Raw genomic sequence first — 18,195 nt, 5'->3', positions numbered from 1 at the left:
ACCATGTAATGAACCAAGCTGTGTCATCTTTTTTTACCTGTATTTTTACACATTTTACTTATTTATGTCTACATTAATTGCGCGTCCATTTTTTTTCACCATCACTATTATGCTTCCTTCATGGGGCGATGTCTTGCATTCGCTTAGTCGTAATATATCCAAAAAAAAAAAGATGTATTTTATGATACTGGATGATACATGCTGCGGCTCTCTGACGGGGAAAGATGACCGCAGTAATCCTCCACTGCAATGCGCAGCATATGACGTAAGAATCCCATTTCAGCCGGAGCTTCTTTGTATCCACCCACACTGTCAAGTTTCCCCATGGGTGCCAACTCCAATGTTCCGTAATTATCATGAATGATTCCTAGATTTCGATGTGAGCAAACCCTTTGGAGAAAAGAATTAGTCTGTACAAGTTTTGTTTTACCTATCACTTGTTCGGGGCTGGGATACTTCACGTTGTGGGTCGTTTGCCATTCATCCAGAGCTGGCTTGAAATGGTTGCAAATCATTCTCAAGTTGGAGAAATCGGTAAAAGACAGGACAGGCGAGCGATCTTCTCGTGTTTTGTTCATCATCGTTCGGCTCACTAACACGAGGTGCGTTAGCAAGAGCGAATGTCAGCCGTCACCTCAGCAAAGTGGGCTTACCGCCTTGGGACAATGCCATCATATCATCGGAAGCACGAATGAGTTCGTAAAAGAGAGCATCGTATGCCTTGGTATCGGGCAAAAATGTCTCTCCTTGAGCCACACTAATATTGAATATGCTGACAAACTAGAACGCGAATGATATGAGTGGGAAAAGGAATACATCATTTTTTTCCTCCGCAGACGAGGCCACTTACCGAATACAAGAACGTATCAAAACGCTCCAATAAGATGAGATCGTCCCATTGCATGACAATAAAATGCAGAATCGCCGTTAAGCTCGACCATAATTCCGACCAGTGATAAGCTACAGCCCACGAATGGGGTTTTCAGTGAGCTCATCCTTGATCAATGATTTGAAACAGTTGGATTTTACCAAGCCGGATTTGGCGTTTTGATAGGAAACAAAGAATGCGATGAATTACAAGGAATGCCAACCTAGAAGGAAAAAGCTGGCGGTTACCGCGTGAACCAAACCGCTTGGGCTATTGGCTCCATTACCTGTAAGTGGGCAAGTCGAGCTTTTTCCGAAGATTATGCTTCGTGTATAGCAACGCGTCATCCAAAATTACACACAACAGCGATCGAGGTTTTTTCATCCGCGGTAAGGGAGGTTGTCGCTTTGAAAAGCAGAAAGCGAAACATGTTTAAAATAAATGGGTACTCTTTACACCCAAGGTATCTATTTCCATACCTGCCGGCACAATCGTACGATTGCATGCGTGTCGTCGCGTGCCATGAACGACAGAAAGGTGTCATCTTCCGTTAACCGTAGGAGCACCAGAAACATGAGTTTGGTATAGGCGGCTGAATGCTCGCTCCGATTATATTGGACAAGGTAGGACACAAAAGATAAGAGCACGGCGATCGGCGTCTCGTCGTTTTCCTTTGTGTCTTTTGAAGTGCTGTAGCTTGTATAGACCATCATAAAGTGTGAATTCGTATTCATGAGATCATAAAACGGTAAAAGCAATGCGGACAGGGGAGGGCTAATCCTACAGAGTCAAAAAAAAAAAAAAAAAAATTTAAGAGCCATTGTCCAAACAGGGATTTAATACCATGACTTTTACATGGATCCAATTTCTTCGTTCAGAGCTTCGATATCGGTGAGATCAGGTGATGAAGTCGTAGAAAACCAACTGGTCATATAAGTAACGACAGATTTTGTCAACGTCGTATTATCGTCTCTAACAACAAGACAGAAGCGGCTACACAAGACTGTGTTAAGCTTTGTATCATCCATCCCCATTAGTTTTTTGCACAAACTGACCTAATCAACGTGGAGAACAAATTTTTAAATAAGGATACTAGTCTCTTAGAAATCATGTTCAGTCAGTGATGTTACAAAGGAATGGAAAGGTGAGTTGAGTGAGCCAATACCTTTAATACGTTTGCATCATTGATTCTTGACAGTGCAGTGAGATATGGATTGCGCGATTCGTATTTATTGTAATTTGAAAGCATTCCCAGTAGCATGACGGCGTGCCTTGTCTGGGTCTCGGTCATGTCTTGATCTGCAATAACCTAAACTTGCGCGCAAGTCAATGTCTTTTGGTGTTGGTGAACTCTTTTTTCTTCCCCTTTCAGGACACGGTTACCTCAAACAGGGTGCGGGAGAGATCGTGATTCATAAAGTAGCTGTTAAGGCTATTATTGTTTACGTTGTTGTTTCCGGCCGATAGCACCAAGGCCAAGACCAGCGCGTGAGCTCGCGTGGTCGGTTGCTTTATCAAACTGTCCAGCGTCTTCACGAGGGCATTCAGTTGTACGTCCGCCTTGTCGAGTCCCGTCAGTAGATTGATGATGTTAAAGTAGCTTAGACGTTTTTTCGCAAATAAACTTTTCAATAACGTGGAAAGTAACTGCAACGAGTGGATTTGACGTGTACGTTCGCTCGCATTCGATTCGTCTCGACAATTTAGACGTTCCACACAGGCGGAGAAAAGAAGATTGCTGTTGTGACGGACGTTTAACAAGGATTCTTCGGACATGCTGTGAATCAGTTGAGTGAGGTAGTCGGAATTGACGTCTAATATGAGATAGGCATCCCAAAACGTTGCACTGTCGGTTGCTTCATCATACGGTGTCGCTCTCTAGTGAAACTCATATTAGCGATTCAAAGAACCAGAAGCCCGCCGTGAGTACTCAATTTACTTTGAAGAGAGATTCAGTAATGACAATAAACTTTTCTTTAAATACTGGTTTTATCTTCACAGGACTATTCTGTCGCATAACTAACATGGCAGAAACGGGTCGATTTCATAGTTCCTGCGTTGCACCAGGAAATAAGCTTCCCTTTCGGATTCAAACCCCGGAAACCCTCCAATGCTGGTAGCTTTTATTTGCGAATCAGCAGGGACTGTCCACTCCAACCCTCCGTCCACTGCAGCACCGTCAAGCCAAATTGAACTAAATTCAATATATGTTATATATATTGCCGTTGCAGGTCCATTGCTGATATCATTATTGCGATGAAAGGCAAATACCGTTGAGGCTGGAACAAAGGGAAAAAAAAAAAAGCGTGAATGTGATTGGCCATAACTGCGGCAAGGAAAAAATCAATAAACAGTCCTTCACCCACTCACTGTGGCAAGCTCTCCTGTTTCTCTTCCATCAAGACCCACCAAAAGAACATGGACGTTGTGGTTAGCATTGCAGAAAAAAGCACCGAGCAATTTGTTCGTTTATTCTACGAGAATTATGACAAACAACGTAATGTAAGTCTACTTGCGACCAGAAAAAAAAGTACTGCGGCGAACAGCGTCTAAAAAGTGACGTCTATGCGTAGATGCTCGGTAATCTGTACCGAGACAACTCGGCCATCCTGTGGAATGGTAAATATCGAAAAAGAGATTCAATCGACGAAATGGCACATTGATGGACGCTTTATATTTTTTGATTTAGGCAATGCTTTTTCCGGAGCACATCAGTATTCAGAGTTCTTGGCGCGCCTGCCTGTATCGCATCACGAAATTGATGTGTATGACTGTCAGCCCATTGCAGGTAAAAACGTGGAAAAAAACTGACAGGGATGGTTATTTGGATATTGATTGCGGTAATTATTAGCTACGTTGAATGCGCAAGGTGCATGTGGCATTCTTATCAATGTAACCGGATCGGTGAAATACGGCGATCATCCCATCAAAAAGCCATTCTCACAGACATTCATCCTGATGCCCGATGAAAACCAAGCAAGTAACTATTACGTTCAGAGCGATAACTTCAGGCAAGTACAAAAATGAGATGGCAGGTCTAATGGCTCGAGAGATTAACATGTTTATTTCAAAATGATAGATTCGTATAAAAGAATACCTGCACTTTTTTTTCTTTCCAAAAAAGTGATCCCTTTAAAGAAAAAGAAAAAAAGATTGTACATACAGAATTCATCCTCCCGCTTTATTATTGAATTTTTCCCATGGATATTAGCATAAGAACACGGGACATGAAGTGGCCCTTTTCGTGCGCATAATACAGCATATCATTCACTGGTTTCTTGAGATGCCAGTCATTCATCGTAATACGTTCGATAGCATGTTTTTCCAATGCCGCCAGTTTACTTCCTTTGTTAGTAGTGAATGGCCAGCCTCGAAGAAGCACGCCTGCCGAGACGTAAGCTAACCCGTAATCGGGGCCCATGGAGGTGATCATGGCTTTGCGTGATCCCTTGTATTCGCGCAGCGGCTGTTTTTGTAAAAGACGTTGGAGGTTGTGAGCACAATGGATGGCTTGCATGTGGGCGGTGTAAAACATTTTGGGTTCGTCAAGCGCATTGGCATCGCCTATGGCAAAGAGATTGGCGGTGTGATTCACGCGAAGATAACTGTCGACTTGAATATGGCCCTTGTCATTTAACCAGTCTCCGTGTGACTCCTTCAAAAAGGCCGTATTGGGCTGGATCCCTGTGGCCATGTACACAAGATCCGCTTCGATCCGGGTGCCTGATTTTTTCGTCATGTAGCACTGCCGTGAACTATTGCCATTGTCCACCGGTTCCGCCATTTCCCCCGTGATGAGTTGGATCTGTTCATAATGATGTAATATTTTTTGCGCATAGTAGCTCATCTTTCCGGGACTGCCACTGAGCACTTGATCCGTGGCACTGACGAGACTCACTTGTTTCTCGGGAGATCGATTGGCGATTTCGGCCACCAATTCCACACCAACGGGTCCCCCACCAATGCACAGAATGCGTTCAGCGTCCTGGTAGCGCTGCCGTTGTTCTGTGAGGTAACGAAGTCGGTCTTCCAACTGCACGATTTCATGACCATTACTCTTGATTTTCCACGGTTCTTGATAGCTTGATCCAGTGCAAATGACAGCATAGTCATACGGTATACTCGACTGATCTTGCAATAATACTATGCAAGGTGATTTTTTCAATTAATGACTCTGACAATCAGCGGCTCTCTTTTTTTTATGCAAAATAACTGTGTGAAATGTACCTTCATCATGCTGTATATCGCGAACAATTCCCAGCTTAAACTCGATTCCTAGAGGCGGTAACAGGTTTTCATACGGCACAGTAACAGCGTCAAAGTGTTGTCGAAACATTTCATCCGTAGGTTCGTACAACACTGAGCATAGTGCAGGGGTATATTCGTAAAAGGTCTGGCCAAATCAGGGCCCATGATATGAAGGTATCTCTCTCTCCACAAATGTTCAAGACATTATGCTTACCTTGCCATCGATAAGGGTGATACTTAGTGACTTTTCCGAGACCAGTTTCATGGCGAGCAGAACGCCCGCCGCTCCTCCGCCAACAATGACGAGGCGTGTTTTATCCGTGTGGCTCATACTGCTTAAAAGAAACAATAAACCCAAAGCAGGTAAGAAAATGGGTATGGAAGGGGAAAGAGGAGAAAGAGTGAGCAAACTTCCAACACATGAAAAATCCCAAATTTATTGTAACTCCGTGCCGCTTTTGCCGAAACAAGGCATATTGATTGACCGCCAAAACCAACAATGGACAATGCGCGAAAAAATAAATATGTATAAAAAAATGCCTCAATAACACAAAACTGAAGCTAATCTTCAGTCACCCAAGTACATAAAATTCCTAAGGTAGCCGATGAATATAAAGGGGTGCCTTTTCTATTACCTGATAATATATGGATGACCTTTGAAATAAAGGACTAATGTGAGCCTGCATGGTTGTCATTTTTTATGGATGGCACTTTGCAGAAACCGAAAAAATTTACTCTACGCGACAAACTAAAATATTGAATTTTAGTTAAATATATCAAAATAAGCTAGCATAGTCTTCAAATAAACTTCAAACACAATTTGGGAAAGCCGATGAGAAGTGGGTGATAAGGTGAAGGATGCTGTTCGGTGTCAGATGACAACAATTGGCATAACTAGTTGCGTGTTCCTCTCCTTTGGATTGCTTCTCATGATATGGTATCGAGATGTCTTCCCGATTATTGTATTTTGTAATTCATAGTTTGTATTTTGTATTTTGTATTTTATATTTCATGTACATATTCTTTTCGCAGTTTTTTCTTCTTTTTTTCCCACAGGATTTTTTAGGAGGTTTTTACTGACGCGACCATTGTTTTTTTTTATCAATATGTACTTTATTTGTTTTTCTTTCTTTTTATTCGGGGGACTCTCGATATCTGGAATCCAAATCGAAGTTACCGTCACTTCTGGCCACGTCAATATTTTTTGCCTGCTCAAGCTGACACCACCGATCCATCGCTTAACTGTCCCTGGAAGCAATTTTATTTCCGCATCGAAGAAGCTTACTGTCATGACCATTCCCGAGTACACGTTGTCATGGCCATAATGCACGACCATGTGTATTATTGGCCCAAGCACGCTCTCCACTGTTGCCGTGCTGGTCCATGCGCATATCCCTTTCCTTGGTCTCCATATTCCTCTCTACCATTGTCCTCTCCTTTTGCTGAGCTATACTTTACCTCATGTTATGCTCTGCATTTCATTTAATTATTTTATTATCGTTGTCTGTTCTGTATCTGATCCTTTAGTATAAATATCCGATCTCTTCTCTTGAAATAAACCTCAGTCAAGAATTGTGTATTCTCTCATACTATCTTGTTCTCCATCTTGTCTTGTCCTTGTCTCAGTTCTTTTCCTGTTTCTATTCTTGTTCCAATTTCGTTCTTGTTTCTTGTTCCTGATTTATTCCTTTTCTTGTCTTGCCTTGTCCTTGTCTAGCTTGCACTGATCCTCCCGTAATCAGTGCATAACACTTACTTGGCGGTCTATATTCATCTTTTTTTTCTTCCGGTACACCATTTGGTTCAAGGCAAGTCCAATTTTCTTTTCCTTTGCTAAGATGTAATGAACGTATACTAATTCAAAAAAAAAATTTCAATGTCATATAATTCAAGTCATGTCAAGCGATCAATGACTATTGCAAACTCAAATAACAAAGGTAAAATACCGAGACGAAAATTTGAATTAATCAAAGAGCTTACTAACACTTTTTTTTTTAAAAAAATACCCAACATACCCACACATCTTTCTAGATCTATCATAGCCTGGGCGGGATGGAACTGAGGGGGTCAATCAGTGCTGCCCTGCGCGTGTTCAGAAACAAATCACGTTGCAACGTATGCCATAAGGTTGTCATTAATATACCAAAGTTCGTCAAGAGTTCTCGCCCAGGTTATGCCGTGTATGCGTTAGGCTTTTTGTCTGACGGAAGTCGCTCAATGTAAGAGGGCGGCCTCCGGTGGCAGACGGCATCCATTGCACAGCGGGTGTATGGCTTGTTAAGCATAAAGACCCCGAACACTAAATTCCGGCCCGAACTTTTAACCACCTGCTGCAACTAGAACATCCGCCCGACTACAAATACAAAAAAAGGTTGTAATGACTATTAACTCAACCCATCCATTCCTGAATTTAAGTATACCTATTATTCCCAGATGGATGCACAATATACAAAGGGATGGAATAGGGATTCCAACGGATCCATGGAGAAAATGCCCATGACATTTTTTATTAGCACAAAATAAACTTCCAACTTATGGAAATAAGCAGAAGGGGATGTAGCTCAGGTGAAAGATTTAATTTTATTAAAGGACTCAGCTTTGCGTTATGGGGCGTATGCGTCCTTGTGTGTATCATCGGGAGGAGGGCAAGTATACTGAAAAACCTCAGAGAGCCGAAAAGAGGAAAAAGGGAGGGGAAAAGGAATAGTAGCTAGCCTAGTAAGGGAAAAGAGGCCGATACAGTCCAATCTGCAGCTGTGTTAAATGTTGTGACAGTGGGAAGGGAGCAGTACAGTAACCAACTTAACCCGGTTCAGCAGGAAGGGAGGGAGCAGGTAACCAAAGTACACCTGGATCAGGTTCGGAACTATAGTCCCCATCAGGGTTACAAAGACACTCAATATGCCAGAGAAGAGTCAGGAGAGCAGGCCAGTATGGCGGGCAGGAAGCAGAGCGAGACAAAGGAAGCAGGGAGATGGCGTTATCAATTGGATGAGTTGCCGTAGCGGAAAGTGGGGCAGTGCATCCCAAAGCTGAGAAGGAATGGCAGGACAGAAAGGAAAGTGACGACGAGAAGTATGATCTTGGAGACATGAACATGGTTTCGGTTTCCCGGGCAACCAGCCCATGCGCCAGCGGATAAGGCGACTTCTTTCCATGCGGGTGGCAGGAACGTAGAGGATGGGATCAATACCGATCTGAGGACGGCAGGCACGAAGAAGGACTTGGGAGGTGATCGGTGCGTTGGAAAGGAATGTGGTAAGGGATTCTTGATGGGCAGTACGGAAATAGAGGCGGAGAGAAGGAAGGGGGTCTGGGAGAGCGGTATATAATGGTGTCCGTTTGAGTGTGGGGAAGCAGTTGCAAGAAAGGTGAGTCGAAATGAGTGTAAGGAGACAATCGTCAGGAAGAAAACGAGCACGTAGGCAAAAACGAGTGGTAAGGACTGTGGCACGATTTTCATGGATGGGAGACAGGTGATGTGTTTGAGGACATGGGTGGACGAAGTTGGATGACCGCCAAAATCATGTGTAAGCATCGATCTTGCAGTTTATCCAGAGCTTGGAGATCTTTGAGGCGAAAAGTTGAGATAGCTAACCCATATTCGAAAATAGGGCGGACGAATTGAGTATATAGGCGGGATGATAGGAGTAGGGAAAAGCCTGTGCATTTGGCGCCAATGGCATGGAGGATGGACATGGCTAGCATGGTACAGGAGGAATGGTGTTGGATGAGAGCGGCAGTAGAGAGACCAGAGCGGAGGAAAGGGAGACCAAGGTAAATAAATTCTTCAACCATAGGGATTTCGGTACCGTATAAATGAAAGCGTTGGGGGGAAGTGGGAGGCATAATTATAGCACATTTGCTGGGATTCCAGCGGTAGCCAAGCGTGAGAGAGTGTGTTTCAGCAATTTGCAGCATAGAGCGCACATCAGAAGGCGAACCAAAGATGGCAACATCGTCCGCATACAAAAGGCTGTTGATAGGAAGGAGAGGAGGAGTGAGGCTGGTTGAAGAAGGATCAGGGAGGGAAATGGAACGATCGGGAGAGGCAACAGTGCGCAAGACAGAAGGAAGGGAATTGATGTAAATAGAATAGAGGTGTGGGCTAAGCACCGACCCTTGGAGGACGCCAGTGGATGGAAAAAAGGAAGCGGAGGTGTGGTTTTGTATAAGGACAGAAATGGAGACATCATCGAAAAGATGGGCGAGTAACGAAAGGAGTGGTGTGGGCATGGAAGTGGAGGCGAGAGCTTGCCAGATGACCTGGCGATCGACAGTATCGTACGCAGCTTTGATATCGAGAAATGCAACGAAAGGGAAGTGGTGGTGGCGACGGAAATATTCGTGCATGAGTTCATGTAAGCATAGGGTTTGATCCAATGCACTGCGTTGGGGACGAAAACCACCTTGGGCGAGGTCAAGCGGTGGGGCATAAGTGTCAAGTGAGGGTGCGATGCATAGTTCGAGGAGTTTACGGAGAACAGAGGTGAGGGAAATCGGTCGATAATTGGAGGGAAGAAGTGGATCACCTTTTTTAAGGATAGGAAATACGGCTGCATGACGCCAGGCGGAGGGAACATAGGACCATTGCCAGCATATGGTGAACAAAAATGAGAGTACATAAGGAAGGGAGGAGTAAAGGAGTGGTTTCAGCATTTCGGATTTGAGATGGTCGGATCCAGGAGCTTTATGGGTAGGAAGTGAGCGGATATGGGAGATGATGGCTTTGGGTGCGAAAATAGTGGATCATAGGTGTGAGGAAGTGAGGATATCGGTGGTAGTGGCGGACGAGAAGAAGGAAGAAGGGAACCATTATAAATGGTGGCGAGATGGTTGGTCATAAGTTCAACAGCTGTGGCAGGGCCATCTGGATGGGTGAAGGTGGTGGTTGTGGTACGGCGTCTTTTCAGCTGACTAACCTTGGCCGTAGCTTTGGTATAGTTGCTTTCTAAAGAATCGCAAAAGTTGCGCCAGGTAACTCGTTTGGCAGCACGGACAGCTTGGCGAAATTCACGGTTGGCTTGACAATACTTTTGCCACCATTCTAATTTGTCAATACCAATGGCTCTACGCCATTTTTTGTGGAGGCGTTCCCTAAGGGCTGCAGCTGACTGGAGGGCGGGCGTCCAGAATGTTTTCCAATGGGGCGGTCGGGGCGGTCGTGTGCCAACGGTTGTAGTGAGAGTGTCTTCAAGGAGTGTATTTAGGCGGTCGGAGAGTTCGTCAATAGGTGGTCGGTAAGAAGGGGGGTTGTTGGCAATGTTGCGTAAATCGGAAAGGAGTGACTGGGAAGATGTAGTAAAGGAGCGGACATAAAGTTTGCGAGTATCTGTCTCTCTGAGACGAGATAAATGCCAAAGGTGACAAGGAGGAGGAGCAGAGGGAGTGGGAGATGACAATGTATAGGAAAATGATAGGGAGAGGAGCTTATGGTCAGATCCGAGCGATAAATCGAGATCGATGTCAATGGATGGGGAAGTGAGTGGAAGATCGGTAATAAAGAAATCGATAATACTGCTGACTGGGCGGCTATGTCGCATGGAAAGGAAAGTAGGGGTGCCATAGGAAAGCGTGGAATTAAGGAGAGTGAGGTTGCGGTCTGTGAGCCAGCGGCGGAGCATAGTGCCTCGGGTGTTGGATGCATAATCACCAGTGATATCGCCCATGTGAGCATTAAAATCACCGCATAAAATAGTATTGGAGGTAACGGGCATAGAGTTAAGTATATCATGGAATTCGTCCGTGCTTAAGGAGGGCGGCAGGTAAAGGCATATAATTTTGATGGGACCAAGGAGAATACCGAGAGCATAGGGTGAGGATAGTGAGACTTGGGAGACAGGATAAGGACAGTGAGGGGAAATGAGTGCAGTGATGCCCTGAGAGCCACGGTAGTGGCCTTCAACAGGGACGCCATAGGTGTGGAATTGGAGCCATTCGGTGGGTAATCGGGAAGGGGGGAGCATCCAAGTTTCGGTGATAAAGAGAGCTGTGAAGGAACGGCAGTGGGAGAGAACATCATGTATATACGTCGTTTGAAGGCCATTGGCATTCCATAGTCCTAGGGTAAAGGACTCACTCATTGATGATGTGTTGAGAAGACACCAGGCATAGGATCATCTTCCGATTGAAATGAGTGGTCGGGAGCATCACGATCCAGGTGTTTGGCAGGGACGGTAGGGATATCCTCGTCAAAGATCCATCCTTCTTCGAGGAACCCACGGGCAACAGAGGGCATAACGGCGGGACGCAAAAATTTGAGGCATTGGGTGCATCGTCGGCGGTGGTTTTCGATCGCTACAGCATGGCGTTCGGCCATAGAAACTGTTTCCAGTTTGGGATCTGCCAGGTGCTTGGGGTCAAGTGGATCAAAGTCCGTCAGGACCTTGACACTGGCATTGGTCATCGTTTCGGTCAGTAGGGGGTGGTATTGGGCGTGGATCAATAAGCCGACCACATTGCGGGCAGGGAACGTGATATCAAGGATGCGGGATGTATCGACATCCATTTTGCGGAGACGACGACGGACTTCGGAACGATCCATGCGGCGGGAACGGGGAATATAAAGGTACCCAAATCCATTGGGTCCTGTTTGTTCCTGGAAAGGGCGGACATTAGCTGCACGTTTGCGTGCAATGCGAACAGGGTCGTTGGTGCGGTTGGGGCGGTACTTTTTGGTGACGGCCGTCCATTTGGAGGCCATGGAACCTACAGGAGGTATGGGGGCAGCAGTGGCGGTAGTTGCGGTGGTGGCAGGAACGGCGGTGTCCGGACCGGACTTTGGCGGGGTAGTTGTTGCGGCCGCTTCATAGGCGGCAAGACGTTGTTGCAGCTGGGCATTCGTGGCTTTCAGCTGGTCGATTTCCCTCAAGAGGGCATCGACTTGCTCGCTGCGGGTTTGGTGATGTGCGACTGTCTGTTGCAGACCAGTCACAACCTGGATGATATCCATCTGAGTAGGAGCGGCGGGCATCGGAGTAAGATCGGATGTCATGGAAAACGAATTCGACATTTGCGGCTCTGGAAAAACAGCTACAAAAGCGCGGTTTGCGGATGTACGTTGGATGGGACGTTGGGATGACGGATGCAACGTATTTGCTAACGGATGGATGATATTGTTAGGTCTTGGATACACTTTTTTTACCGGGAAAACGTTTATCCGTTTCTGAAAGGCTAAAAGTGATGAGAAACCGAAAGAAAGGTGGGGATGTAGCTCAGGTTAAAGATTATTGTTTATTTGAAGGGGACGACGATGTCGGTATTTACCGTTATGGCGTACCCCCGAAGCAAGAGAAAGAGAAAACTAAAAAATCCCGGGAAACCATATGGGACAAAAAAGGAAGAAGGAGAAGGTGAGAGCCTTGTGCTAATAAATGGGTCACTGTCCGGAGGTTCCACTCAGCAGCTGCACTAGAAGGTTGTGGCAGTGTGAGGGAGCGAACCAGAAGCAGATCATCATCGTTCACGTTCGGAGGAAGTATGAGTTCGCCAATAGGCGACAGGATCGTCAGGTTCAGGGTAATCCCCATCGGGATTACTCAGGGTTTCGATATACCAAAGGAGCGAAAAAAGATCGGACCAAAAGGAAGGGCAGGGGGCATTCACCGAGGTGGGAAGCGAAGAGATAGCAGCATCGATGGGGTGGGAGGTTGGCGTGTATTGAGGAAGAGAATCCCACAGGTGATGGGGGATGGCGGAACAGAAGACAAGGTGGCGGCGAGAGGTATGGTCCTGCATACAATTGCAAGGACGGGGTTTACCGGGAAGCCACCCCATACGCCAGCGTATGAGGCGACTGCGGTTCATTCGGGACATGGGCAGATACAAGATCGGGTCGATACTCAGAGAGGGACGGCAAGCGCGAATCAACACCTGTTCGGTGGAGGCAAGGAAAGAGTCAAAGAGTTTTTGATGGTCGAGGCGGAAAAAGGAACGGAGCGGCGGAGTCGGTGATGGTAGGGAGCGGTATAAGCGGTTCTTTTGGAGAGAGGAAGATAAACGAGTGGTAGGGAAGTCGGCAGATATTAAGGATAGGAGACAATCGGAGGGAAGGCGGGAAGCACGAAGGCAGAAACGAGTGGTGAGGATGTCGATACGAAAAGCCATGGAGGGGAGGTTGCAGAGGTGTTTAAGGACAGTGGTGGAGGATGTGGTATGGCCGCCAACGATCATACGAAGGCATCGATCTTGGAGTTTTTCGACGGCTTTGAAATCTTTTTTAAGGAACGTAGAGATGGCGAGCCCATATTCAAACTTGGGGCGGATGAACTGGGCGTAGAGGCGGGAACTGAGGAGGAGGGAGAAACCAGAGCGGCTAGCACCAATGCTGTGGAGAACAGACATGGCGAGCATGGTAGGGGCAGTGCGGTATTTAATGAGGGACGAGGCACAGAGGCCAGAGCGACGAAAGGGAACACCAAGGTAAATAAATTCTTCTACTACAGGAAGTGGTTCACCATAGAGAGAGAGGGGAGTGACGGTACGGGTGGTAGGGTGGTTGATGATGGCGCATTTGGCAGGATTCCATCGGTAGCCAAGTTCAAAGGAGTGTTGGGAGGCGAGAGTAAGCATGGACTTGACTTCTTGGTAGGAACCTAGGATGGCAACATCGTCGGCGAAAAGGAGAGAATTGACAGGAGTGGGAGAGGGTGTATCGGAAACCGTTAATCGGGTGGTAGTGGAAGTGGCGGCGTTACGAAGAAGGGAAGGAAGGGAATTTATATAAACGGAATAAAGATGGGGACTTAAAACAGAGCCTTGGAGGACACCTGTGGCGGGGGAAAACGAAGTGGAGGAATGGTTAGAAAGAAGGACGGAAACAGAAACATCGTCAAAGAGGTGCATAAGGAGAGACAAAAGAGGTGGAGGCATATCAGCGTTGGAGAGGGCCTGCCATACAATACGTCTATCGACAGTATCATAGGCAGCCTTTATATCCAGGAACGCGATGACGGGAAAATGATGGTGGCGGCGGAAGTAGGAGTGCATAAGTTCATGGAGACATAAAGCTTGGTCGAGGGCACTGCGACGAGGACGGAAACCACCTTGGGCAATATCCAGTGCAGGCGAAAAGGCATGGAGAGAAGAGGCGAGGCATAATTCCATAAGTTTACGGAGAACGGAGGTGAGGGAAATCGGGCGATAATTGGAGGGAAGGGTGGGATCGCCTTTTTTGAAAATCGGAAACACTTGGGCATGGCGCCACAAGGTAGGAACATAGGACCACTGCCAGCAGAGGCGAAAGAGACAAAGGAGCGTATAGGATAAGGCGGAGGTGATGGGGCGGAGCATTTCGGCTTTGAGGTGGTCAACACCAGGAGCTTTGCGGTTGGGAAGTTGGCGGATGTGATACTGGATCGATGCTTGTGAAAAAGGACAGTCGGACAGTTCGTTTGGAGTGGGGAAGGCGGAAGAATTTGTGGGCGAGTCGAGGGAAGGGTATGGCCATTATACACAGACTGTAAATGGGAACACATTGCTTCCACTGCGGCTGCGGGACCATCAGGATGGGTAAAGGATTGGAGGGGGCGACGACGTCGTTTCAACTGGGCAACCTTGGAGGTTGCTTTGTTGTAATTGGTTTCTAATGAGTGACAAAAAGCACGCCAGGATGCCCGTTTGGCGGCTTGGACTTCGGAACGGAAAGTCTGGCAGGCGGTTTGGTGTTTGGTCCACCAGTAAACTTTGTCTATACCAGCGGCATGACGCCATCGTTGGTAGCAGCGGTTTCGATTGTCAGCGGCATTTTGGAGACTTTCGTTCCAAAAGCGCTTCCAATGGGATGGATGGGGGCGGCGGGGACCAATGGACTGGTCGAGGGAGGTGTAAATGGCATCATTGAGCTCACCAGTGAGGTGGTCAATGTCGGGGCGAGTGGGTGGGGGGTTGGTGGCGAGGTCGGAAAGAGTGTGGCGAAGGGTGTTGGTGGCGGAAATAAAGGAGCGGTTATATAAGGAGTGGACGTCAGGTTCATGAAGGCGAGAGAGATTCCATGTGCGGCGTTGTGGTGGAGGAGTTTCGGCAGGAAGGTGGTCGTAGGTAAAGGAGAGTGACATAAGTTTATGGTCAGAGCCAAGAGAGAGGTCGGAACGAATGGTGATGTTGGGTGACTGGAAAGAGGAAGGAGTGTTGGTGATGAACAAGTCAATGATACTACTGATTTCTTGTTCTCGTCGAAAGGAAAGGAAGGTGGGTTGGCCAAAGGCGAGAGAAACGTTTAGCACTTCGAGCTGATTATCGGACAGCCATTGCTTGAGTAGGGAGCCGCGTGGGTTGGAATCATGATCGCCAATATAATCACCCATCCGGGCATTTAGGTCGCCACAGATAATGGTATCGTCAAGGAGGGGGATGGATGATAGGACTTGCATAATTGTTTCGGGAGGGAGGGAGGGGGGAAGGTATAAACATATAACATGAAGCGGACCAAGCTTGAGAGAGAGGGCATAGTTGGAAAATGAGGGTAATTGAAAAACTGGATAAGGACAGGAGGGGGAAATAAGAGCGGAAATGCCCATGGAACCACGGTAGTTGCCAGCAACAGGTGTACCATATAAATGGATTTGATTCCATGAGGTGGGTAATCGGGCAGGGGGGAGAAGCCAAGTTTCGGTAATGAAGAGTAAGGAGAAGGAGTGACAGTGCGGCAAAACATCATGAATAGTGGAAGCTTGGAGACCATTAGCATTCCACAAACCAATTGATAATTCTGGCATTATTGATACGAGGTGGTGGCGGTAGCAGTGGTGGGAGTGGCAGTGGAGTGAATGGAAGCATCCTCATCATGTGCTTCATGATCAGAAACGTCCATAGCAGAGGCATCATCGTCAGCATCGGCGGTCTCGGATTCCGAAGGTGAAAAGGCATCGCGATCCTTATACTTCATGGCGTGGAGGCAACGACTGGTCATAGTCATGGCATCGTCCTCACTAATCCAACCAGCGTTGAAAAAGGTGCGGGCGACCGGGATGGCAACAGCGGGACGAAGGAAACGAAGCGTACGCATGCAGCGGTTACGGTGCAAGTCGAGAGCCATGCTGGTTTTGTGGGCAGCAGGAAGGTCTGAGTATTTAGGATCACCCAAGTGGGTAGGATCCTGAGGGTCAAAGGAATCGAGAGGCACCACTTTCGATTTGGCCAAAATTTCTTTGGCCACCGGGATATATTGGACATGCATAAGCAAGCCAATGGCGGAACGGGCAGGGAAAGAAATATCAAGGATACGGGCAGAGTCCAAGCCTAAACGGCGCAGACTGCGGCGGATTTCAGGCCGATCCATGCGGCGGGAGCGTGTTAAATAAAGGTATTCGAAACCTTTGGGGCCTTCGGCAGGCTGGAAGGAACGGGCAATGGCCGTTTGACGGCGGGTGGGAATAGCCAGTGGGGCTGGATGATGTTTGCGGACAACTTGGGCCCAGGAAGAAGCTAGAGCTCCCACGGGAGCAGGGTCAGTGGCGCGGGAGACGGTGGCGGTGGGCATATTGCCAGCAACGGAAGTGGATTTGGTGGGGGCGGCGGAATGTTTTTCTGACTCCGTCAGACGTGCTTCAAGAGCAGCGATTTTGGCTCGTAGTTGGGAGTTTTCCTCCACAACGGCTTCGAATCGGTCCACACGTTCCAGTGCAGACGAGAGGTCGGTTTGCATAGCTGCAACAGTATGCTGGAGAGCAGCGACGACTTGCATGAGGTCCACATGGGGCATGCTGGGGGGAACATTAGCGACATGTTGTAATGTCGCCTGGTGGCGGGATTCAGCTGGAACTGAATCGGAATGTTGCATGGCAAGGAAGCGGTCTACAGACGTCGGAGTAGTATCAATGGGTACGTACGGACTTACTGATGATGGATGCAACAGTTTTGTTGATGGATGGATGATCTTTAGTATGGATGTGTACTTCTTTTGACGGGAAAACCTTTTGCCGATTTCTGAAAGGCAAAAAGTGATTGAAAACCGAAAGAAAAGTGGGGATGTAGCTCAGTTCAAAGATTATATTTTTATTATGGAGACGACGATGTCGGTATTTACCATTATGGCGTACTCCGGAAACAGTGGACAGAGAAGACTAAAAAGCCCCAGGAGACCAAAAGGGACAAAAAGGAAAAGAAAGAAAGGGAAGCAAACGCTAATAAATAGTTAGCTGTCTGGAAGTTCCACTCAGCAGCTGCGCTCAAAGTCGTGGCAGTGTGAGGGAGCGAACCAGAAGCAGTGTCACTATCATTCACGAGGAGAAAGGGAATGTTCATGCCAGTAGGCAACAGGATCGTCAGGTTCAGTGTAATCCCCATCGGGATTACACAAGGTTTCAATATGCCAAAGCAGTGTGATGAGGTCTGACCAGAAAGAAGGACAAGGAGCGGTCACCGAAGTTGGTAGAGAGGAGAGAGCGGCATCAATAGGATGGGAGGTGGGTGAGTAAGAGGGAAGTGACTCCCATAGTTGAGGGGGGATCGCGTGACAGAAAACAAGGTGGCGACGAGAAGTATGGTCTTGCATACAATTGCAAGGGCGTGGTTTACCAGGTAGCCAGCCCATACGCCAGCGTATTAGGCGACTACGGTTCATTCGGGACATTGGAAGATAGAGGATAGGGTCGATACCGAGGGAAGGGCGACAAGCACGGATAAGAACTTGGTCGGTGTATGAAAGGAAGGAATCGAAAAGCTTTTGGTGATCGAGGCGGAAGAAGGAACGTAGCGACGGCAGCGGAGATGGTAGGGAGCGGTAGAGACGGTTTTTCTGTAGTGTCGAAGATAAACGAGTGGTGGGGAAGGATTCGGATATAAGGGATAAGAGGCAGTCGGAAGGGAGGCGGGAAGCCCGAAGGCAAAAGCGAGTGGTGAGGATGTCAATACGGAAAGCCATGGAAGGAAGGTTACATAGGTGTCTAAGGACTGTAGTGGAGGAAGTGGGGTGACCGCCGACGATCATGCGAAGGCATCTGTCTTGCAATTTTTCAATGGCTTTGAGGTCTTTCTTGAAATAGGTTAAGAGGGCAAGTCCATATTCAAATTTGGGGCGGATGAATTGGGCATAGAGTCGGGAACTGAGGAGAAGCGAAAAACCAGAGCGGCTGGCGCCG

The 18,195-nt window shown here is 47.3% G+C and overlaps 5 protein-coding genes across 5 annotated transcripts; 1 reads left to right on the top strand and 4 right to left on the bottom strand.

Annotated features, from left to right (window-relative positions):
• Positions 1-39: 39 nt before the first annotated feature.
• BYT42DRAFT_131682 (uncharacterized protein) lies at positions 40-3,247 on the bottom strand. Its single transcript, XM_051562200.1, has 14 exons — positions 3,239-3,247; positions 3,140-3,147; positions 2,808-3,062; positions 2,252-2,746; positions 2,034-2,177; positions 1,924-1,967; positions 1,724-1,861; positions 1,348-1,648; positions 1,155-1,273; positions 1,030-1,091; positions 851-960; positions 654-780; positions 431-592; positions 40-367 (listed from the first exon to the last, which is right to left on the bottom strand). Exons 3-14 carry the CDS (start codon positions 2,892-2,894, stop codon positions 180-182), a joined length of 1,977 nt encoding a protein of 658 aa, XP_051419095.1. The 5' UTR covers positions 2,895-3,062; positions 3,140-3,147; positions 3,239-3,247; the 3' UTR covers positions 40-179.
• A 7-nt stretch (positions 3,248-3,254) lies between these two features.
• BYT42DRAFT_608266 (uncharacterized protein) lies at positions 3,255-3,895 on the top strand (the record flags this gene model as incomplete). Its single annotated transcript, XM_051571198.1, has 4 exons — positions 3,255-3,370; positions 3,442-3,487; positions 3,558-3,656; positions 3,720-3,895. The coding sequence occupies exons 1-4, from the start codon at positions 3,287-3,289 to the stop codon at positions 3,893-3,895; spliced, it is 405 nt and encodes a 134-aa protein (XP_051419094.1). The 5' UTR covers positions 3,255-3,286.
• Positions 3,896-4,052: 157 nt separating this feature from the next.
• BYT42DRAFT_617997 (uncharacterized protein) lies at positions 4,053-5,447 on the bottom strand (the record flags this gene model as incomplete). Its single annotated transcript, XM_051572234.1, has 3 exons — positions 4,053-5,011; positions 5,096-5,261; positions 5,331-5,447. The coding sequence occupies 3 exons, from the start codon at positions 5,445-5,447 to the stop codon at positions 4,053-4,055; spliced, it is 1,242 nt and encodes a 413-aa protein (XP_051419093.1).
• A 5,463-nt stretch (positions 5,448-10,910) lies between these two features.
• BYT42DRAFT_586773 (uncharacterized protein) lies at positions 10,911-11,933 on the bottom strand. The gene has a single exon (XM_051570092.1). The coding sequence runs from the start codon at positions 11,817-11,819 to the stop codon at positions 11,196-11,198; it is 624 nt and encodes a 207-aa protein (XP_051419092.1). The 5' UTR covers positions 11,820-11,933; the 3' UTR covers positions 10,911-11,195.
• Positions 11,934-15,830: 3,897 nt separating this feature from the next.
• On the bottom strand, positions 15,831-16,817 carry BYT42DRAFT_617993 (uncharacterized protein; the record flags this gene model as incomplete). Its single annotated transcript, XM_051572233.1, has 1 exon — positions 15,831-16,817. One exon carries the CDS (start codon positions 16,815-16,817, stop codon positions 15,831-15,833), a length of 987 nt encoding a protein of 328 aa, XP_051419091.1.
• Positions 16,818-18,195: the final 1,378 nt, after the last annotated feature.

The sequence above is a fragment of the Radiomyces spectabilis genome (genome assembly GCF_025331425.1).
Source record: "Radiomyces spectabilis strain NRRL 2753 chromosome Unknown BYT42scaffold_15, whole genome shotgun sequence".
Lineage (NCBI taxonomy): Eukaryota > Fungi > Mucoromycota > Mucoromycetes > Mucorales > Radiomycetaceae > Radiomyces > Radiomyces spectabilis.
This window is presented reverse-complemented; position numbering and strand designations above follow the sequence as displayed.

Excerpts from the sequence above, each read along its gene's own strand:
- BYT42DRAFT_131682 (XM_051562200.1), bottom strand. The coding sequence starts at position 2,894 with ATGTTAGTTATGCGACAGAATAGTCCTGTGAAGATAAAACCAGTATTT. Across the intron at positions 2,747-2,807 it reads TTACTGAATCTCTCTTCAAA|AGAGCGACACCGTATGATGA; the intron begins GTAAATTGAGTA and ends GAGTTTCACTAG. Across the intron at positions 1,274-1,347 it reads TCGTACGATTGTGCCGGCAG|CGACAACCTCCCTTACCGCG; the intron begins GTATGGAAATAG and ends TGCTTTTCAAAG.
- BYT42DRAFT_586773 (XM_051570092.1), bottom strand. The coding sequence starts at position 11,819 with ATGGCCTCCAAATGGACGGCCGTCACCAAAAAGTACCGCCCCAACCGC.